Consider the following 22484-nt stretch of genomic DNA (forward strand, 5'->3'; position numbering starts at 1 on the left):
ACCCGGTCTACAATGCCCGGCTTAGCTGAGGTATCGCCATGTGTGACAGGCCATAGCGAGGGGGTTAGACTAATCGATATAATTTAAAAACATCATGGTGTGCTAGTGGAGTAAATTTTATGGACGTGATAAGTATATTGACTTATTTAACAAGTCTCTTAGAAGATGGGATTACTTGTTCTACAAACCTCTATAGCTTACAAGGCGTCGAGTCACATTTCTAAGTTTCTGTTTCCTCATCCCCTACAGAGGTATAAATGCATCTCGTTAATATCTTCTATAGCAGGAGGCCAGGTAGCTCTTCTGGCAACAACATTCTTCAAAAAGGGTTGCTACAGAAGAGTAAATCTTGAGCGATGAAGCCGATAAGCCTCCTTTTACTACAAAATTCGCGCTGTTAGTAAATAAAACACTTGAGCTGTAGCATGTGCCTAGGGTTGTTATTGTGATTGGTTCTCGACATCCGTATTGTATGGTATAGGTACATATGCTAATACCGCTTTATATACGAAGAGATATTTGAGGTGCCTTGAAAATTCACTACATTTGAGGTCGAAAAGCCCAGGAGAGGTGACGAGCCGGCTAAATACGTTGAGTGCCTGGTGTGCTGCAAAGAGGCCGGTAGCGTTATATCCACGGTCCTGGACTTTTCCAAGTGGCTATAGGCATTTCTCTCCCGTTTAGGCCTCCTGTCTAAAGCATATTTATTCAAGCCTATTCACGCCATGTACCTTACCCCCGTCCACTCTCAGACTATCAACATATACCGGGCCACTAGCATATGTTTTGGGGTGGTTTACTAGCATACATCAAGGATATGAGTTATTCGAACTTGTCGGCGGGTTAGTAGCCTTTGATGCCAAACTTGGTAAGTAAATTCAACTATTAGGGCATAAAGAATTTTTTTCTCTCATTACCTTCCGTTCATCCTTTCTCAGTGTTACGACCCGGTGCTTTCTCTAATAAACTCCATACTCCTACTCGCCCATTAAGCTGATTCTGGATTTCCCCTAATAGTATTCTTCCCATTATGGCCTTGTCGAATTCGGAAACACAAGAGTGGCATCCAATGGCTCCGAGCAAGTCCTGATTTGGCATCTTATAAACGAAAATCGCCACGGGGTTGGTGTTTAAGGAGGCGAACCCTGTAGAGTTTGTTGTGCGGAACGATGGGGTTGCTGGGACCTTTTGGATTGCCTTGGAGCTAGCGATGAAGGACGAGGGAAGGATTTGGTTTGAGAGGGTGGTGTGAGAACTGTAATATAAACATGACTTTGTGTTGGGAGGCTGCTAAGTTACTAGTTTATGGAGCTTATCATTTATCTTTTGTGAAACCAAGTGATATAATTGGAGCTCGAATACTGTTAATTTGAGCTGCTCTCATCCGAGAGTCATTCTATGAATACTAAATACCAACCCATGGTGTTGCCGCCCTTTACTCCCGTACAATATCAAGATCGTCGCTATCATCATCATTAAAGTCATTAAGAATAGCTTTCGCCGCATCCCCGCCTATGCTCTCCCGCCCAGCCTCCCGAATGCCTTTCTCAGTAACAAACCTCGTCTTCTTTTTAACCGGCTGTAAGCTCTCACCATTCTTCATCCTACCAAGCTCCTTGCTTAAATCGCTTCCCCAACCCCTCGCCGCCGAGCTCGTCGAGCTCGAGGCTGTGTCTGTACGTTTCCTCTTGACGGGACTAAGTGTTATGTCTTTTGCCTTCACCTTGAGTAGACCAAGGCTTACGGCATCTGGAGGAGGAGACTTTACTTCCTTGGAATGACTGGCACTGGATTCGGTCCTTGCAGTATGTTTGGCTCGCATATAGTCCGCGCCGATGCCACTTCCCAGTTTCCCTAGCTTCTTTTCTAGTTCATGTTCCTTCTCTAAAGCGAGTATTTGGCGCCTCATGCGTTCTTCTTTGGTTGAGCCGCGATGGAATGCGTCCGGAGCGAAATCTGTATCATCCAGGAGGTTCGCAGTACTTTTCTTCCCAATGAAGATTTGGGAGTGGGTATCTTTGTCATATCGCGTTTTCTGGTCCATCTTCTCCTGTTGTATACGTTCGAGATGCCCAGTCATATTTCGGGAATTGAACTTCCGACCACCATAATCGCCTTTGGGGAAGCTCATGGTGTGTCGGGTGTTGGATTTTTGGAGCGTCAAATTGACGTGAAACTCGCAAAACTCAGTATGACGTTTATCAACCCAAGAATCACAGGTTGCGCCGTCCTTTTTGATGCTTTTGCAAAATCCAAGGTCCCTCGCGGAACCAATCTCTAAAATCGTATCGGCGTCAGAATTCAAGGTTAAGCTGAACTTGCCAGTATCAGCTTTTCCCCGTGGGGGGGGCATGAATCCAGGATTTAGTATGGCTATGACGGTGCCCACTGGAAGTTTCCAAAATTTGTCGAAGCCAGAGTCGAAAAGGAACAAGTCGAGTTCCCACTTAAGATCGGTTAATCCCATAATCATATATTTACCACGGTTCGAATTTTTGGAGTTTTCTTGATGCGCCCGAGGGCTTGTCTTTTTTGAAATGACAGCGATTATCACCACATCTTCCTCTATGTCGGGGCCAGAAAAGTCCGGGGCTTTTACAGTCCTTAGAATATCAGGTAAAAGAAAGGACTTCTTTCCAGAGAGGGTGCGGGTGAGGACTTGATGTGGAATGATTCTCTTCGAGAGATGCATTGATGAGAAGGGTTCAAATTGCGAGATCTCCGGATCACCGCTATCACTTGGTAGTGTTTTGGCATTCGTGGGTGTTGGTTTCCTTGGAGGGATATTTAAGGAACCACGGGAGTCAGACATGCTTGAGCTCAAGGTAGTATCTTCCATAATGCTGCTCGTGGTCCGCATGGCAGATCGGAGATTCGGTGTTGTTTTGCTGCGTGGCAGATTGTCACGAGGTTTGTGGTAAGAGTTTAATACTTCGTCTCTGCTGAACTTATGTGCTGCCTGGGGCGCATCTGGTAACTCTACAGCGGTTGCTTTAAAAGATTCCATCTCTTCGTGGCCAATATCGAATGCCATGCTCCTGGACTTCTTGATACGCGCCTGTCGCTCCTGCCAATCGGTATCTTGTGCTCTAATTGAGGCCATTCTTTCACTGAAGCTCTTCGGCCGCTCTCCATCCTGAGTACTACTGGCCGCTGAAGAAGCACGTCCCGCGGCTTGTGAAGTAGGCCTTTGCAAGAATGGGCCGGTTCGCTTGTCGTGAATATCTCCCTCTTTTTTCCGTACACTCGGTGCCCGCTTTAGGGAAATATCGCGACCTGTCAATCCCTTGTCAATCCCTAATAGGACTCTCTGCGGGGATTGCGCCTCAGGCGGTCGTGCTGCCCGCCGGATAGGAGAGACCGGAACATGGATACTTGCTTGTGATTTAGATCTTGCGATTTGCTCCTCTCTCACCCCACCGATCCTCGACTGGGCTCGACCTGCTGCTACTGAGTTTGCCCTGGGCAAAGGTGCTGGTCCCGTTCGATTTTCATTTTCTGTGTCTGAGCCCTGCTTCGACTTTTTCTGCAGCTTCTTGAGCTTTAACCGGGCTTGAATCTCTTGCAACTGCAGTTCCAAAGTTTCTTCGTCGTCTTCTGAATCATCCGCTCCCATACTCGGGTCCATCGTATTTTTGGTACGGCTCCGCATTGAAGTCGACTTTATCGGAGAAGGCGAAGGAGAGGCCCGTTTCTGTAGACGTTGAAGCCGCCTACGACCCCCGGGGGTACTAAGAAGTGCTTCATGTGGAGATTTCGGAGGCCATTCAGGGTTACTAACTTTCCAATGGTTAACCAGGGAATCCAAAGCACATGGGAGCGCCTACCTTGTGACATGATGTAGTGTTGGTTCGGGAGCCATGAGGCATCTATGGCGCGCACTGCTCGTCGGTGTTGTTTATGAATGAACCCTGGTCCTTAATACCAGGGCTGTGGGTTGGTGATGGTATTAGAGCAATCAGCAGCAAATCGCAATCTGTAAGGGACACAGTATTACTGCAAAGAATTTGGAGAAAAGCGGGTAGCGTTCTGTCTACAGCCCTCTAAACTGTGAAAATGACTTATTACATTTGACAATTGGTTTACCAGCCAATGTCCTGATCCAAAATAGGAGTTGCTTATCTTAGCGGGAGGTACAAACTTTATTACCCGACGTGTTTCAAGCGCGGTTTGACGCGTCAAAACGCGTCTCCCATGGTGTACCTTATTTCGTCAAGCCTTTCAATATCAACCGAGCCAAACTCTCGTGTCTCCCTCAACACCCAAGCAAAGTACGATGAAGACTCGATCAAAGCCATCCACAAAGTCCGAAAAGGAGACGCCTGAGTCAATATCTGGTTCTTCTACAGCAAAAGTTCAATTGAGCCCTGAAGAAGCCAATCCTCCACAACTTTTTATATTGCCAGATCACCTGAGCAATGAAGCTCGAATTATCCAGCTGGAACATCCTAGACATGGCACCAAGAGCCCATATGTTGTCTGCCCAGAGCGAGGGTTTTACGAGCTCACGAAAGTTGGCGCCCCAGAAACGACTCGCAGAAGTTGGCTATTATCCTCAGAAGCGTCGACATCAATAGATCAGGAGGATGCCATACCGTCGGAACCCATAGCGGACAAAAGTGACAAGCTTTCAGCCAAAGGATACGTTTTACGAAACGCCAATCTATTGGTTGCAACTCCAATTGACAGCTTGTTCTTTGCCTTGCCGGCTCTTGCTCCCCCTGTATCGACATCAAAAAGCTCAAAACCCCAAAAGAAGTTGTTTCTGTCTAGCGAGGACTATTTTGAAAGAATAACTATTGCTTCACCCCAGATTAGTGCTTTTCTGGAGGTCGAATCGATACGGGCATCCATTGAAAAAAGGATGGCAAAGATATGCGACACAGCCGACGCGGGAGACGAAATAATGTACAGAATTAGCGAAGATAAACTGTTAGCAGAGTTATTAAAGAAGGCAACGAAAATGGCCGAAAATGGTCTGACGGCAAGCATGGAAGAGAGGTTTGTTAGGAAACCACTCGAGGTGCCAACTATTATCGTCAGTCCGGAGGATATTTCTACAAACCACGAAGATATTACACCTGCGGCGTCGGGACTCACGACGCCTCTCGCAGACACTCCAGGCACCCAGACAACAGATACATCAACCGAGAGCGCTTCGGCCTCATTTTCAAATACTTCTACTGCAGCCACGTCATTTTCAGAGGACTCATTGAGCACAGGACTGGTTAAAGCTCCAAACACACTGCCCATCAGTGGCGCCCCGGATGGCGTGGCGGATCTACTAAGACTTCGCACCGCACTCTTCTTCCTCTGTTCAAAGTATATTCCACCTCACCTGAGCGAATCTATCAAGGTTTTACTCTCATCCCCGACTTCCAGTACAGATTTTGGACCCCTGGATACCCATCTTGCGCATTTAGCCAAGTTACGGCAAGACGCCCTTGCTGCAAGGTCACTAGGTGACGTCTCACGGAAACGATCTATGCTAGATGATGGCGAGGAGGAGGAGAGCCGCGCTGAGAAAAAACGGAAGATCGAAGAGGAGGAGAAGAGAAAGAAGGCTGGAGAGAGTCGAGGGGTGAAGAACCTGAAGAAAGTCAATATTAGTGGGATGAAGAAAATGAGCGATTTCTTTGGGAAGAAATAATTAAGTATAATAGCATTTGGGCGGATCAAAGCCGTTTACTTGGACTTGGAAAGCAGGGCGTTATAGGATATATGGCCGGCGGTTGGGTTTGGGTCTATAACAATGTAATGATGAATTTGGTGCTTCATCTGACTCCACGTACTCTACCTCTCACACTGCCAGGTCCCCTCCCTAAACCTGACCCAGTTCGTGTGGACTGTGACGCGCCTCGGCCCCCAGACAAGTTACTTAAAGAGTTTCCGCCAGCTGCATAGCCGCTACCGCTCAAACCTCCTCGTCCCACAGCTCTACCTCTTGATCTTCCCCTGGTTCCCCTAGCTCCCCGAACAGCAGTACCAGCCTGCCGCTGTCTTTCCTCATCTTCTGCCCGCCGTCTTGCTTCTTCCCGTCTCCTCTCTTCCTCTGCTGCCCGCCTTTCCGCCGCTTGTGCCTTCAGTACAACCTCATTTTCCATATCTGCGACATCCTGGCTTGCGCCTTGCCAATTAGGATTGAGGATTAGTCTTTGATTATGCTCCGTTTGTGAAAGTATTCGGACCCAGGTATTTAAAAGCGTAGAAGCCGAAGTGACCGTACGGGATACTGTCTAATCCATCTCGAAATTAGCACTGCCCCTCCATGGTTGCTTGCTTGGTCACTTAGAGCATACATCCATATTCCCCTTCGCGGTCTCTAGACTTGATACTACGCCCTCAATGACCTCATTGATACTCCGCACACTCTCAAGCTCCTTCTGCAGTGACGCTTCACGCGCTTGCGCAGCATCGTACTTTGACTCCCCACTGCGTTGTTGCGCCGGTGCGCTTCGGGGGTCTGCTGTCCCTGGATTCCGGCTGTGGCTTGACTTGGGGGCTTTTGATGGAGATGCAAAGGGATCTTCATGATCCGAATCAGAGAGATCCAGCTTGCCAATATCAGGAACGGACATTTTTGCTGTAGAAGTGGGATAGGAACAGGAACAAGAACAAGGCTCAAAGTTTATCAAAATGTCCAAATAGGGTAATTAACGTTTAACGCGTAAAACACGTGTGACGAGGGGGTAAATAGAGTGATGTGGCAGAAGGGCCTGTGCACGATTAGGTGCCGGCAGGGCGTGTATCTCGCCTACGAAGTGCCCGTAGCGACAGGTGGCTGGGGATTTTGTCCCGACCTCTTCACTTTGTTATTTGTTATACCCTCTTCACAATTCTGCTCATCCAGCGACAACAACAACATAATTTGAATTTTGCCTTTACGTCTATCCATTTGTTTTGCCGTCGCTCTGGTTGCAATTGCCTGGCAGTTTTGCTTGACCGCTCTATTGTCTGCGCCGAACCCGCAATGCGCTCGTGCAGCCGCCCATCTCTCCCTTAAAGCGATCGATCATTATACTATCAGACACGAACTGCGATACGTTCACTTCCTCTGGCACAACCTCACCTTTCGATCTTTTGATACCTACGCTTATCTTGGAATCGAGTCGCAATGGCGGCCAAGTTCGATACCGCAACCCCACCACCTCCTACTCTCCACACACCGACAACACCTCGCTTTGGCACCTTCGACGATGATTACCAGCCATATTCCCCTCGAAAATCAAGTCGCGTAGCGCAGCGGTCTCGATCTGCCCAAACACCGCCTCGCCAGGTCTCGAGCCACAACCTACGAGCAAGCCATTCCACTCCACAGTCATCCAACAGATCATCATCCTCCACCATGGCTGATTCTTTGCCTACATCCCCGCAAACAGCGTCGAAGAAGCGAGTTCCCCAAAGCTCACTCCAAGTTGGCGGCCGACGAGTCTCCGGAGCTCTCGACTACGAAGCTACCACTTCCGCAGCTATGGCTCTTGGTTTACCTACCCCCCACAGAACTGACAAAATGGACGCCCGCCGATCTATCACTGTTGACAGCAATGGCATGCTTCCTACTCCAGCAAAGACACCAAAGAAGGCACCTGGAGAGACGGATCCAGCGGTTAAGGCTGTGGCCCGCAATTTGTTCTCTGTCCACTCAGCTACTATGGACGAGGTCATGCCATCCCCCAAAAAGAAAGGCCGCAAGAAGTTTTCCGGATACACTATGAATAGCTTCGCGGCGGAAGATGAGAATGAACCGATTTCAATCTTCACAGATTCTCAAGATCGTGTCCCTGAGGTTGATGTAGGCCCAGATAACCCATTCTACGGCGAGAGCTCCAAGGTTTCACCTGAGCCAGCCAAGCGCGCCAGTAAGCGCAGAAAGGTCGTTGTCCCTGGCGAGGGCGAGCAGGATTTTGAGGAGGTTGAACGTCGTGAGGATGGACTCATTTATGTTTTGTAAGTCAGAACTTTGGATTTAGTGAATTTCACAGTACTAATAAGTTAATTTAGCCGGGGCAAGAAGGTCTTCCGCAAGTTTTCCGAGGTAGTCGGTAATACGGGATCTTTCACTGCTATGGATGCTGATGAGGAGGATGTTGATACCGAAATGGGTGGTGATTATGATGCTCCTGCTTCAAATCAATTCAGTGGCCGTATTACTCGATCATCCGTCAAGCCGCGCCTGCTTTTCCCCTCCGCCCAGCAACTCCAATCCAAGGAGTTGAAAGCCAAAGCTGCTGCTGAAGAAGAAGAGGCCGACACTGACATTGAGGAACCATCCAGCATCACCAGAAGCCCCTACACTCGTGGTAGCCGGAATGTTACCACAACTCCAATGGACCAGATGGAAGATGAGGTCGCCACTCCCAAGGCACCCAGGTTCGCACCTGTTTCTCCGCCTACTACAACTAGGACTACCCGATCGAAAAACTTCGATATGATGAGCTCTCCAGCAACACCTAGCAGTGGGGATGAATGTCCATCAACACGAATGCGGGGGAGTCGAAGCCGAGGTGGAAAAGTCAGTCCCTTTGATAGCTGGCAAAGAGTCAAGGCTGACGAGCCAAAGGGTGCCAATAAGAGAGAGGGTGAGCCTCTTGCTCGAGGCAGAGGCGGTAAGAGAATCCGTAATTAGACAACGTCGCCCCGGATTTCTTCCCCTTCGTTCTGTTACATCTGGCTAGCGGGAGTTTATGGAGACATTGGGTTCTGTGGATCTGATTCTGAGTTTGGCCGCTATCGATGGGCGCGACTGTTTGTTTGTGTTACCTGCCTATAAATCAGGCGGTTCTGATGCGCCCGTCGGGGGACTTCATGCATTTTACTACGGTTGGGTTAATGATTCGGTATGACCTGACAGGTATTGGCGCTACTCCGGACTGAGAGCGTCAATATCCACGGAAAAGATTTCGTTGTTTGGGGTTCAAGGGCTTTTTATCTGGACTAAGAACATGCCCAGCTTTTCATGGCTTCATCTTAGTCCTTCTCTGTACTCCCAGTCGACCTTATCCTAGAGCAAATTTAATTATTAAAAATAATATCGGTCTCTTGATTAAGTGCGTGAACGTGCTACTTACTATCGGTGTTATAAGTTGGAATACTACGTAAAGCTAGCCCCCTAGTTGGCCTTGAAGTTTGAACAAGTCCCGAAAAGATCGAGTCGGAGGCGGGGCAGCCCACAGACATATTTGCCCCGCCACTTGCGTGATCGGGCAAGGCTGTTTGTCCCGCGAATTTGCGGCCTGTACAACGTACAACGTCAACATTCATCCTATACAAAAACCCGTTTAAGTTACACTCATCACCCGCCGATTTGAAAATGCATATACTTGTAAGTCGTGCTGGCGGTCTCCCTTCATAGCCATAATACAGTGAGTCTCGATTCCTAACTACTCTATAAACTTCAGGTAGTCAACGACGACGGTCCTCCTTCAAACCAATCATCTCCATACGTCCACTCTCTCATACAGGCTCTCCAGGGAGCAGGACATATTGTGTCAGTGGTCCTACCACATACGCAACGGTCATGGATCGGGAAAGCACATATGGTGGGGCAAACGGTCAAGCCAACATACTACCGTCCAGGAACCCTTCATAAAGACGACGGAACCACCCACCACAGGCCCTTACCAGCAGGCTCAACGAAGCAAGAAGAATGGGTATTAGTAGATGGGACGCCAGCAAGCTGTGTGCAAATCGGACTCTACCACTACTTTCACGACCGTGGACCAATTGACCTTGTTGTCAGTGGGCCAAATTACGGAAGAAATTCCACGGCGGTGTTCAGTTTGAGCAGTGGGACTTTAGGAGGGGCGCTTGAAGCAGCTGTCTGTAAACGCAAGGCGATCGCGCTGAGTTATGCGTTCTTCTCAATGGAGCATCCTAAGAATCCAGACTCGGCTCATGACCCGGAAATTATTGCGAACGCATCCAAACTGTCCATAAAGCTTATCGAGCATCTATATAATAACTGGGGCGAAGATGTCGATTTATACACCATTAATGTACCGTTGGTCGAGGGGGTGGAGAGTAGGAAGGTTATGTGGACAAATATGCTGCAGAATTATTGGGGTCCTGGAAGCTGTTTCAAGGAGGTTGAAGACAAGGATGGAAATGCCGATGACGAGGAGCAAAGAATACGACAAGGAGAAGGGGAGGAGGAGATTAATGGGGAGACCGAAGAGAAGACTGTTACGAGACATACGCATAAGCTTTTCAAGTGGGCACCCAGGTTTACCGATGTGTACAAGTCAGTTGAGGAGGCAGGCCCCGGCAACGATGGATGGGCTGTTAAGGAACACTTCACAAGGCAAGCATCTCCATATATATTCATCATCTCCATATATATTCCTTTCTGAGGTTAAACTAATCTTATCTCCCAGCATCACCCCATTAAAAGCAAACTTTATGCATGCGGCGGCCCAAATAGAGGGGGAGTTGAAGTTGTGAGTGCATAGCGTTGGCGTATGAGACCATGTTAGACAAATAGATAGATCCTTACTATTCTTCGAATTTGGTGTCTAACTTAAGATTTTTCAGGCCATTAGAAGATATAAAAAATCTAGCTACATTATCCCTCAAGCCTTCGGATACCAAACATATTTACGCCGTCATCAATTATGAGGATGAGTACGTCCAACCGTTAATTCTCGCAGCCCTTAAGTCACGCCTACCAAAGGATTCATACACACTGATATCCTCAATATCCGAACTGCCAGAACCAGGTGCCCCCTTCCTTCAAATAGGGGATTATGAATCCCTCCCCTTCGATCATGTCATGGCCCATCCATCAATGTCGTTGGTCAACTCCTATATCATCCGCAAAGCCTTGATTCGAAAGCACTACCTCAGCACTACTGCGTATAACTGGACTGTGAAACATCCTTCCTCCATCCTGTCCACGAATATCAAGCCATCTTGTGACTTCGAGCTTGACTATGCCGAGTTCCTTGACGATGCTCTGGTAGAAGCTTGGGAACTAAAGGAAAGTTTCCAGAAGAATGAGGGGAAGGAACCAAATGAGAGGGAGTGGTGGATTCTGAAGCCAGGTATGAGTGATCGCGGACAAGGGATCCGGCTATTCAGCACAGAGGAAGAACTACAGTCCATCTTTGAGGAATGGGAGGCTGCGCAACCTGATTCTGACGACGAGGACGAGGACGAAGAACAAGACGATGATATTTCATCGAGCAATGCAGTCAAAGACGCCTCCGCAGGTGATGACTACATCATGACATCCCACCTTCGCCACTTCATCGCACAGCCGTACATCGATCCACCCCTCCTACTTCCAGGTGCTTCTGGTGCGCCAACCAAATTCCATATCAGGACGTACGTCGTCGCCGTGGGCAGTCTGAAAATCTACGTCTACAAGCCGATGCTTGCCCTCTTCGCCTCAACGCCATATTCTCCCCCATGGACCGCTTCTTCTAGTACAGATCTCTTCGCCCACCTGACAAACACCTGTCTACAACCCTCATCTGCTTCTTCAAATGCCTACAACCCTGTGTCTGAATTCTGGTCCATTCCGAACTCCTCGCTTCCTCAATCTACCAAAGACAGCATTTTCACCCAAATCTGTGAGACAACATCTGAACTATTCACTGCGGCTTCCCAAACTATGATGATACATTTCCAAACACTACCTAATGCGTTTGAGGTCTACGGCGTGGATTTCCTGGTCGACGAAAAGGGGACTGCGTTTTTATTAGAGGTTAATGCTTACCCGGATTTCCAACAAACGGGGGATGAATTGAGAGGGCTTGTAGGTGGGCTCTGGGAAGACGTTGTAAGAGTTGCTGTGGGAGACTTTTTCTTTGGGGATGAGGTGGAGGGGAAGGAAGGTGAAGAGAGCTTGATTTTGGTTGGGGAGGTGGCGCTTGGAAGGAGATAGTACGGAGGGAACAGGAAAGGAGTATCACGGCAAGGATCAAGCATGAAAAGCATATGATATATGTAAAGAGTCTCGCATGTACCTTAACACTAAAGGAATCCATCATAACAGACATTCGCTATTCGACCAGAGCAAGCAAGCAAAGAACACTCAAATGTAAAAGAAAAAGTCATCCTGTATGCCAATCACATCGCATGTGCCAGAGTGCATACCATTTATAAAACCCATTTCCTAGTCATCCCTTGCCATTCATACACCGGCACCCTGGCATGACAGTCCCGTATTACTCCTCGAACGCCATTCATATCTGCTCCAAGGCGCAAGCAGGTTAGAAACAGTATAAGAGCAAAGATACAAGTGCGTTAAGTGCCATCCCAGTAATAATGATCTGCAAGCTGGCATGGCGGCGCATAGTTCGATCCCTCTCTAGTTTCTGCTGTTGCATGCGTTGGAGAATCCACAACATGGGGCTAGAAAAACATCTACTTCTTAGCCGCGGCTGTCTTTCCTGTTGCGCGGGCCTTAGTGGCAGGCTTGCTAGCAGTCACATCGGCGGCCTTGGTCTTCTTGGTGCCAGCAGCCTGTCGAGGGTTTTATGTTAGTCTATTGTGTAAAGAGCATGAAGTATCAGGTGAGACATAAAGGGGTATTTCAGGATATTTCGAGTTTAAACAATCAAAATTGCTGAAGATTGCGACAAATATGTAAAGGGATAAAGTTATCTCACTTGAGATGTATTATAGACCACAGCTGAGTAGTCCTTGAGGGTAGTTATTGAATAAATAGGTAGTTGACGCCTTAAAACAATACGACGAAACAGAGTATAGCATACCTTCTTATTAAGGGTGTCGGTAATAGCGTCTTCAGCCTTCTTGACCAGACCCTTAGCCTATTGGGAGCGTTAGTAAACATACTTAGGTACCAAAATATAGTCCTGGAATAGCTCACCTTAGTAGCAGCAGATGGCTTCTTTGCAGGAGCTGCCTTCTTGGTAACGCCAGCAGGCTTGCCTCCCTTAGTCGCAGTAGCCTTCTTTGGTCCTCTCTTTGCTCCAGTATTGGCCGTAGCACGCTTCTTTGTAGTTGTGGTGGTCGTCTCGGGGACGGTTGGGAAGACTCTCGGTCGGGAGTTTCCTATATGCGGTTTAGCACACAACTAGGGCAAAGCAACGCGCCGAGCTATATCAAGAGCGGAAAGCGACAGCACAGGAATGCGATAAATACGGACCGGTCGCTGATCGAGTGCCCTCGCGAGCCATTGTTTCCTGTAACTGAATCAGCAAAACTGTGTCTTGTGGATACTTGGGTTGACATGGCGCATTGGGGGTGGACGCGCCTCCAGCGCCCATCATGCGACAGCAACTTGACGTAGACTTACTTGTTTAAGCTGGGAGTTTACTGGAAAGACACTGTATTTGGTGAGATCTTGTCGCGGAAGCTCGAGGTATCTAGAAATGGTATCGGAAAGGTGGCGGTAGATTCTTTTGGTGGGTGGTGGGATTGTAAGAGGAGGAAGGAGGTCGCAAGTTGTTGTTGTTATGCTGCAGACTCCAGAAGCGCTAAGCCACGGATTCGACAGCCGCACACCGGGTAAAGACCACAGAAGTTGAAAGTTTTGGTGAGTTATTTTGCGACTCTGAATTAAGTATAGCAGGCGTTTATTTTAATTTTAAACATATATGAACTTTGTATCCAAGTTTGGTGCTTGTTCCGGTATAGATCGGTATTTAATCACGTGTTGACGGCGGGGGATCTGGCTTTTCAAGACCCTTCCTTCATCAACCGAACAAACGACTAGGCAGATAGGTGTCTTTTTGTGCAGCTTGTATATCTTCATTCTATGTGTTAGAGGTATCAGGTTAGTCATGGAAAATAATCATAGAAGTTTGCGCCAAGTCTTATCAAAGATACCAAACATATGAGGGTGTATAGTATAGTATTGGCCTTGTTTGGTAGGAGCCCCAACGGCATATTGAGTAACATGGGGGTTGAACATGATGATAGCATGATTGCTACGGAACAAATGTAGAAAATGAATAATAATAACCAACAGCTAAGCACCGAACCACTGTCAGGGTAAGAGCATGCTTGACTTGCCAATCCCGAACTTGGCTAAAGCTTAATTAGCAACCTTCTCCAAATGATCGCCGTCTCCGCGCGAAGACTATTAGAGACACCCTATTGTTCTCTCTTACTCTCATTCCACTTTCCTCACTTTTTATGAGATGCGCCCTTAATATTTAGGCTGGCTGGGTACGGTGTTTTTGGAAGTATAAACTGCCATTTTTATAATGCGCTATTTCGGAGTGCCTCAAATCTATGAATGCAAATGGAGGTAGAGAAAAGGTTGACAAAAAGTTTAAACAGCGTGAGAAGCCAGTGCACGTCGGAGGGGAGGAAACGTAGTAATCTAAACGTGCTATAATGTTCTAGAGAACAGCGCCAGGCGTCGAAAACAACTCAGAATCGATGTAACAGCTCAACAAATGATAAATAAGACTGAATAGAGACCCCATAATAAATCTTAAACGGTAATGGAATTAGCACTTGCTCTATTTTCTAGAATTGCCTTGAGGCATGGTTTTCGACTTGATCAACCATATCCTGTAAAGCCCCATAGCGCCCAATCAGAATATACATGGCCGCTCGTCTAGAAACAGAATATACAGGCCTTCTCATCTAGAAACAACGGACGAATGCGAAGGGCCGTACTTTCAATATCCAAGTCCTTCGTCGCAAGTCTCCCCTCATGCTTCAGCCTTCATCTTCCGGAAGAAGTCCATGACCCCAGTAAACACGACCAACAAGATACCTCCACCTGGGCCCAATCTGAGGACCTTGGGAATGAACCCCTTATACAGCGCTCCAAAGCCTTCCTCCTTCATCACAGTGCCGATAGCTGGGAACGCCCAGTTATATTTGGGAACTACACCAGCAATCTTTGGGCTGTTCTGAATGCGGGACTTAACCACATCCAGTGGAGTGTTCAGAATCGTCCCAACTGTGCCTCCAGTAGCACCGGAGATCAGGTCATAACCCATCTGTGTGGTCTTATTGTCCGCCTTTGGAAGCAGCTCCCGTACTTGGAAGATACATCCGAAATAACCCGCGTTCCAGAAGATGTGTCTCCACATGGTGCTCTCAAGGCCGTTGTACAGTGCCAGGGGACCTTCGGATTTAACAATCTTGGTCACAGCGTCGACCATCCCAGAGTACTTGCCAGCAGAGGCTCGATCCTGGAGACGAATCTTGACCAGTTCGAAAGGCACCACGACAAAAGCCTCTGTAGCACCGGCAGTGGCTCCGGTGAGAATCGAGAGAGATTGATTCATCTTGGACATACCGAATAAGTCGCGGTAGAATTTGCCCCAAGCATCATTAGCCGCAAATTTTGTGGCTCGCTTTGGCGCCTCCATCAGAATGGGTGCCTCGATACCGCGATACAGGCGTCCGAACCTATTTGCCTATAAGCACTACACTTTCCTCTTCGGCTTCGGCAGACGCACCCTTCATTCTTGACGATCTTCCGGAAGCAGTCTATCATGCCATTGTATGCATCAGGACCCTTGGCTGTGGCTGGTTGTAACTGACTGTATGCTGATCAACATACGCCCTTCAAACCAACTATTCCCAGCTATGTTATGACTCACACTCGGGTTTTGACGACGTCCAGAGGGTACCTACCGACACAGGATTAGTACTTTTTGTTCAATCGCGTGTTTAAGGGTGGGATGGCCTACATCACCAAGATCTAAGAATGGCGCGATTTAGCCATGGTGTCATCTTTGTCGTGCGCCGGAATTGTACAAACTTACTTCAGAGACACCGGCGACGGCACCTGGATACTGCGTAAGCTTCAATTGACAAAGATAAAACCAGAATTGACCATACCTGCCGCGAACTGATAGATGAACGGTAAGGGCTTCTCGGACGACATAGCTGCGGAAAATCTGCAAGATTTGATTGTCAGCAACAAAGCACCAGTGAATCTGATACTGGATCAATGTAAGGGACAATATCTGTACCTTGGGATGCTTGGGGACGTAGGAGAAGAGGACGTTGTTTTAACGTGGGGCGGTCTCGCTCTTATCCAAATGTTAGATCCGTTGGAAAAGCTTCCCACAGTGCATGGACATGTAGCCGATGGTCGGAAGCCTGGAATTTGCAACTTTTCCACCCGACGCGATTGGACCAATGGATGGTTGGACCACTATTGAACCCCCAACTTTCTTAGTAACTTCCGGCGGCAGGCGGAGTGCAGCTACCCCTGCAGAGTGGGGCCGGGGGGTGCCTGCCCAAAAGGGGTTTCGGGGATCGCGGAATTCACGTCGCGTCGTCGCGTGGCTTTATTTGGGTGTGGGGGCGCGTGAGATACGGATTGATCGATAGAGACAACAAAACTAATACCTACTACGTACTACGTACCTATAAGTCTGTGTTTTGAAGAGAACACACGATATGAAACTAGACAATGCCTCTTCAGAAGTCCTTTTCTGATCAGAACCATTCCGCAACAGCAAGGGTAAGCAACTTGAGTGCCAATCCACGCAATTTTTCTAATTATACCTTAGCAACAGCAGCAGCAAGAACGGTCGAAATGGGGTCGGAACAAGAGTTTTCAGGGCCTGCAGGCCGCAAAACATAACCTGCAATCAAAACCTCTACAAGAGAAGCCGGCTATTCCAGTCTCTACCGCTACGAAGAACAAGCTGAGCATGTTTCAATTCGGTGGCCAATCTGCAACAGAACCTTCCGACAAGGCGGCCGTGATAAGTTTACTACCTAATGATAGGAAAGAGAACTTAGTAGCTGGAACAAGGGCAGCACATGGCAGTGGGCAAGATGAGGCGGAAAACTCAGGAGAAGTACGAACTGTGCAGCCAGATCTACCGAGGAAAGATGTCCCTTCGACTCCAGGAAGCAGGTTAGCCTTGCCTGACTTGCTAGGGATGGGTGATGTCAAGCGCGCCGTACTTGACGTATCTCCAGACGAACGGATCGATTGGAACTATGGCAGAGAAGGCTCTAGCCATAAGTCTGCCTCGGTTTTTGGAGGCATCAGAAGAGCAAAGAAGAGAGCAAGAAGCTCGTCGCCGATATCCTCTTCTCCAGCTCAGGTCTCAGCACATTTCCCAACCAACAGCGAAAATTTGGATCGACAAGCTGACCCTGGCTCTGAGTTATGGGGGCGGTATTCTCTCAATGGGTCCAACGTGCCAACCCCTCAGGTACCGTCTATTCCTGCATTGGCCCACCTCATGCACATGTCTTCGCCACAACCGTCGCGAGAAGGGACGACGCCTCGATCAACGTTTAGAAGGGCAAACAGCTGCGGGAATCAATTCCCAAAACGTCGTAGGGTTGTTGGTTCGGACGGTGATGTTTTCACCGAGTCTGCGAACATTGGCCCTTCAAAGCTAGCGGTCCTGATCGAGAGGGTACAAGAAGGCTTGACTCAGCCGAAACTGCCTTTACCTCTGAGCGATACCTCCGAGTCTCCTGATGGACTGGTTAAAAGCCCTTCTAGAGATACCGCCTGTAGACCGCCTGAGCGGCAAATGGGATCGAAAGACGCCTATAGCCTGCCAACAGATGACAGTCCCAATATCATGCGGAGAGTCGATCATGAGACCCCCCAGAGGATCCCACCTTCTATAGAATCAAACTCTTCGGATTATGGCGATTTCGATGATGGCGAGCTTGACGACAGTCTATTCGACGTTTTGGAATCTGGACCAGAACCAGCTTCGAACACACGTAGAGCATCAGCGTCGAAGCCACCTCCTGACTCGCCTCCAAAACCTAGTCGACTCAGAGATACGACAGACTTGGGCCCTATCCTGGCTAAAAAACCCCCAGGCGCATCAAACATTGAGGATGATGAGTTTGGTGACTTCGACGAGGATTTGCTTGGGGCGGATCTGGAGCAGGTTGTATCTCAATTTGATAGCGGAGCGTTTCCAACGAAGACCACAAGAGGAGGCACTAGCGTTCCAACTGTTCAAAAGACCGGCATAGTATCAATAGCGGATTCTGACGATGAATTTGGCGATGACGACCTAGATGAATTAGATTTTGATGCTGCGGAAGCCGCCGTTACCCAATCGGTGCAACCAACAGCTGATGGGCTACTACCTGTATGTACCAAGCTTTCGTAGCAGTATATAGCCCAATGACTTCGCTAAGAATTCCAGTCCACGCAGAAAGCACAAGCAATTCAGAGATATCTCGTCACAGCCATTTTGCCTTCTGAGTATGAGAATGCTAAGGGCCGTGTATGCAGAGAAAAGGCGAGTAATTTATTCTAACATTGCCCATTTTTCTAACCTCAATCGCAGATCCTGTTACTTCAAGTCGAGAACACGAAGACTACAAAGGTCGTCAACCTGCGTGGGACCTGGTATGATACACCAGCAACCGTCAAAGCATATGTTCATGTCATTGGGGCTTTCGACGCCAGCGGCCGGTGCATTATAGATGATGACCATAACATCTTGATCCTGCATCCCGATCACCTTATCTCCGCTACCGTGGTCGCAGATTCATTCGGCTGCATTCGTCGCGCTGTACTGCAAGATAGAATAAAATCCACGAATGACACAAGCGCTCCTCTTGTCTATGGCACCATCTTGCATGAGATATTCCAAGCTGCAATGGTCGCAAACAGATGGGACTCTGTTTGGCTAAGCGAAATCATTGAGGATATAGCTACAAGGCATCTAGAGGATCTTTATAGTATCAAGATACAGATACCCCATGCAATTGAGTATCTGCAGAGCAAGATGGGGGAACTGCAAGCCTGGGCAGCGGTGTTTGTCTCATCTAAGCCAAAGGTTGCCAATTCCGTTCCAATTAGAAAAGTCCCTGCTAACATATTTAGCCCGAGGCCATCGTTAAAGCTGGCAATGGCGAGACGGCCAAGATGTGTATCACTAAGCTGCTTGACGTAGAGGAACATATCTGGTCGCCAATGTACGGCCTCAAAGGCAATATCGACGCAACGGTGCAGGTTACGATGCAGGATGGCAAAACGAATCGTACATTAACCGTGCCCTTCGAGGTCAAAACAGGCAAAAGCCAAAATGCCTCGCATCGTGCACAAACGGCTCTATACAACCTGTTATTATCGGATCGCTACGATATGAAAGTTGCGTGTGGTATCTTGTATTATATGGAAACATCCGAAACCATCAGGATACCAGTAATTCGTCATGAGCTTCGCCATATGATTATGCAACGCAATGAACTTGCATGCTTCGTTCGCGAACGACACGCTCAGCTGCCGCCTATGCTAAAGAAGGACAATATGTGTGGCCGATGTTATGCTAAAGTCCCATGCTTCATTTACCATAAACTCGCCGATGATGGGGATGGCGAGACAAGCGGTATGGGGGCGAAGTTCGATGAGGTAGTGAAGCACCTGACTCCGAAACACAAGGAATTCTTCCTAAAATGGGATGATCTCCTTACCAAGGAAGAGAAAGAAAGCCTGAAATTCCGAAGAGAGCTGTGGACAATGCTTAGCTCCGAGAGAGAAAAACTAGGAAGGTGTTTCTCTAACGTCATCCTTGAGCCAGGCTCTGAATATGAAGATCCGAACAATCCCAAAATCAACCGATTCCAGTACACTTTAATCAAACAGGATGCTCCAACTGGGTTCTCGTTCCTTGAATCCCAGATCATTGTCGGAGAGCCCGTCGTGATATCTGACGAAAAGGGGCATTTTGCTCTTGCGAACGGCTATGTCACCAATGTGCGAAAGCGACGAATCACAGTTGCCGTCGATCGCCGTCTGCATAATGCACGTATACGAGGTGCTGGATTCGACGAATTCGATAATCAAGTATTTTCAGGTATTATGGAGGTATCACCCGGGCAACCCACCAGCGGACCGGGCGAACAGACAGCGCAAGAGCCAGTCCGGTACAGGCTTGACAAAGATGAGTTTAGTAATGGCATGGCTACTGTACGGAACAACCTCATCCAAGTTATGGCGGACGGTCCCTTTGGTTCCCGTCAGATACGAGGTCTGGTAGTAGATCTGAACGCACCGAGGTTCAAGACCCAATCTACCGGCTATGTCTTGAGAGATCGTGAGAACATCAACGTGGATCAGAGAAGGGCAATCCAAAAGGTCATGAGCGCCCAAGACTACGCGTTAGTGCTCGGCATGCCGGGAACTGGAAAAACAACTACTATTGCCCATATCATTCGAGCACTTGTGTCCCAGGGAAAGAGTGTTCTTCTCACATCGTACACACATACCGCAGTGGACAACATTCTGTTGAAACTAAAAGACGACCAAATAGGGATTCTCCGGTTAGGGACCATGGCCAAAATACACCCTGATGTGCGAGAATTTGCAACTCTCGCGGTCACACCCAAGACTTCCTTCGATGAAATCAAAAGTGCTTGGCACGACACTCCGGTTGTTGCAACGACTTGTCTTGGGATCAACCACCCAGTCTTCAATGAGAGGACATTCGATTACTGCATCGTCGATGAGGCATCACAAATTACACTTCCTGTGTGCCTTGGACCTATACGTCTTGCTAGGACATTTATCCTTGTTGGTGACCACTACCAGCTTCCGCCCCTGGTCCAGAACGAGGAGGCTCGTGTTGGTGGTCTAGATATCAGTCTCTTCAAACTCTTGTCAGATACTCATCCCAGCTCCGTCGTATATCTTGAGCATCAATACCGCATGTGCGAAGACGTAATGGCGTTAAGCAACAATCTTATCTATAACGGCCGCCTCAAATGTGGCAGCGAGGAAGTAGCCAACCGCCATATCAACGTCCCCAACATGTCCAGTCTCGACAACCACCATTTTACACCTTCTACTCTCTCGCGGAATCCCAAGACGATCTGCCATAGCCCAACTCCAGGCCACTGCTGGATACGCACCCTTGTCGACCCATCTACCAAAGTTGCTTTCATCAACACAGATCCTCTCCTCCCCCTTTCCCGCGAACAAGCAAAGGGAAACCGCATCGTCAATCCTACGGAAGCAAGCATCTGCACCCAACTCGTCGAATCGCTCCTCAGCGTCGGTGTTCCTTCCTCCTCAATAGGTGTCATGACACATTATCGCTCCCAACTCGCACTCCTCAAAAACCATCTCCGTCACCATAAAGACGTTGAAATGCACACCGCAGACCGCTTCCAAGGGCGTGATAAGGAAGTTATCATCCTCTCCCTCGTGCGCAGCAACGAAGCTAGGTCAATCGGCGAACTACTGAAGGATTGGAGAAGAATTAACGTTGCCTTTACGAGGGCGAAAACTAAGTTGCTTGTTATTGGTAGTCGAGAAACGCTTAAGGGGAGAGATGATGGTGGTGAGAAGGCGGAGCCGGAGATGGTTGCAAGGTTCGTGGGGCTGATGGAGGAAAGAAATTGGGTTTTTAATTTACCAAAGGGGGCATTGGAGGATCACTATTTTGAAGATAGCGGCACGCAGGGTACGAGTACTGCTGCGAGTCGGCTGGGTGGGACTCAGCTTCCAGTTTTCCAGGAAGTTGTACAGGGGGATATAGGGGGTGTGAAGAGAAAGACTGTTCTCGAGCAAGCAGAGGGCAAGGAGAACACAAATATGAGACAGCCCAAGAAGAAGATTCGTGGGAATAAGCCATTTAAGATTCCCAGCATGTCGGTATTAGTGGATTTGGTTAACGAGATGCATCAGACGGAGACAGCGGATGTTTGAATATAAGATATTAGGAAAGGAGGTGTTATAGCGTTGGGTATAGGAGCGCGGCGTTCAGGATTATTACTCTGCTCGAGTTGAATACCAATTGTTTTACTACATAATAACGGTTGAATAAAACTAGAAAAATTAAGTTTTATGAGGGATTCAGTGCTATAAATACAATATCCGAATAGCTAGGTAGAAGACAGAAGTGAAGATATATATGTTAGAGGGTGGTCATGAGTTTACGGACCTTGCCCACCTACTACCTACTACCTACACTATTTCCAATCCACTTTGTATATTCCCTTTCCATCTGTTCGATGCAAGATAAACTTCCCTAAGTTTTGCTTTGGATTTCAAGCAAAAGTCGATTCTAGAGTGTCCACCTCTCGATGGAGTATTAAGCGAGTAGAGGATGGCGGTGCTCCTTTTCTGCCCATATTCGCTTCGGTTTATGCTTGAAATCAATGTGATGCTCTTGATCGACCAGATTATAAATGTTTGGAGGAGGAAGACGATGGTTAAGAGAGGCTTATGAAAGAGTACGGGCAGTGTGACGTCTCGACGATTGTTAATATAGGTTGGCAGGACTGTGTCTCCCATTCGATATATAGCCAACGGACACAACCCTATTCCAAAATACAATAGCAGACGCTGGCCAGGTACACAGGCAGGCAGGTAGGCAATTCGCGTAGGTAGGTGGTGGCCTCTCTCGCCAACTCGTAACCCACATTACTCGAGTTGGCGAAGTAAAAAAAATGTGTAGTATTTCGACATTTGTTATAAAGGCAACAGAGGAAAAAAGATTATTATATACCCCAGAAGCAAAAGGGTTCGGCCCGGTCGATTGCCTACATCTCTTGTCGATTTTCGTTGTCGTATTTTGTCGCTTTTGCTCTATTCCTCTACA

General features: G+C 48.1%; 8 protein-coding genes across 8 annotated transcripts; 4 read left to right on the forward strand and 4 right to left on the reverse strand.

Annotated features, from left to right (window-relative positions):
• Nucleotides 1–1435: 1435 nt before the first annotated feature.
• BP5553_01810 (Primase zinc finger) lies at nt 1436–3837 on the reverse strand (the record flags this gene model as incomplete). The annotated part of the gene is made up of 2 exons (XM_032010433.1): nt 1436–3780; nt 3828–3837. The coding sequence occupies 2 exons, from the start codon at nt 3835–3837 to the stop codon at nt 1436–1438; spliced, it is 2355 nt and encodes a 784-aa protein (XP_031874487.1).
• Nucleotides 3838–4276: 439 nt separating this feature from the next.
• On the forward strand, nt 4277–5650 carry BP5553_01811 (Uncharacterized protein; the record flags this gene model as incomplete). Its single annotated transcript, XM_032010434.1, has 1 exon — nt 4277–5650. The coding sequence occupies one exon, from the start codon at nt 4277–4279 to the stop codon at nt 5648–5650; it is 1374 nt and encodes a 457-aa protein (XP_031874488.1).
• Nucleotides 5651–5774: 124 nt separating this feature from the next.
• BP5553_01812 (Uncharacterized protein) lies at nt 5775–6578 on the reverse strand (the record flags this gene model as incomplete). Its single annotated transcript, XM_032010435.1, has 2 exons — nt 5775–6236; nt 6300–6578. 2 exons carry the CDS (start codon nt 6576–6578, stop codon nt 5775–5777), a joined length of 741 nt encoding a protein of 246 aa, XP_031874489.1.
• A 536-nt stretch (nt 6579–7114) lies between these two features.
• BP5553_01813 (uncharacterized protein) lies at nt 7115–8626 on the forward strand (the record flags this gene model as incomplete). The annotated part of the gene is made up of 2 exons (XM_032010436.1): nt 7115–7947; nt 8002–8626. The coding sequence occupies 2 exons, from the start codon at nt 7115–7117 to the stop codon at nt 8624–8626; spliced, it is 1458 nt and encodes a 485-aa protein (XP_031874490.1).
• A 684-nt stretch (nt 8627–9310) lies between these two features.
• Nucleotides 9311–11884, forward strand: BP5553_01814 (SurE-like protein; the record flags this gene model as incomplete). Its single annotated transcript, XM_032010437.1, has 4 exons — nt 9311–9322; nt 9399–10240; nt 10374–10436; nt 10531–11884. 4 exons carry the CDS (start codon nt 9311–9313, stop codon nt 11882–11884), a joined length of 2271 nt encoding a protein of 756 aa, XP_031874491.1.
• Nucleotides 11885–12366: 482 nt separating this feature from the next.
• On the reverse strand, nt 12367–13142 carry BP5553_01815 (Uncharacterized protein; the record flags this gene model as incomplete). Its single annotated transcript, XM_032010438.1, has 4 exons — nt 12367–12465; nt 12717–12773; nt 12833–13017; nt 13112–13142. 4 exons carry the CDS (start codon nt 13140–13142, stop codon nt 12367–12369), a joined length of 372 nt encoding a protein of 123 aa, XP_031874492.1.
• Nucleotides 13143–14630: 1488 nt separating this feature from the next.
• Nucleotides 14631–15820, reverse strand: BP5553_01816 (Mitochondrial carrier; the record flags this gene model as incomplete). The annotated part of the gene is made up of 6 exons (XM_032010439.1): nt 14631–15339; nt 15390–15473; nt 15534–15563; nt 15624–15634; nt 15699–15721; nt 15775–15820. 6 exons carry the CDS (start codon nt 15818–15820, stop codon nt 14631–14633), a joined length of 903 nt encoding a protein of 300 aa, XP_031874493.1.
• Nucleotides 15821–16354: 534 nt separating this feature from the next.
• Nucleotides 16355–21589, forward strand: BP5553_01817 (uncharacterized protein; the record flags this gene model as incomplete). Its single annotated transcript, XM_032010440.1, has 5 exons — nt 16355–16405; nt 16455–18020; nt 18078–18158; nt 18222–18716; nt 18764–21589. The coding sequence occupies 5 exons, from the start codon at nt 16355–16357 to the stop codon at nt 21587–21589; spliced, it is 5019 nt and encodes a 1672-aa protein (XP_031874494.1).
• Between the last annotated feature and the right edge of the window lie 895 nt (nt 21590–22484).

Source organism: Venustampulla echinocandica (assembly GCF_003357145.1).
Source record: "Venustampulla echinocandica strain BP 5553 chromosome Unknown scaffold_0, whole genome shotgun sequence".
In the NCBI taxonomy this organism is placed as follows: Eukaryota; Fungi; Ascomycota; class Leotiomycetes; order Helotiales; family Pleuroascaceae; genus Venustampulla; species Venustampulla echinocandica.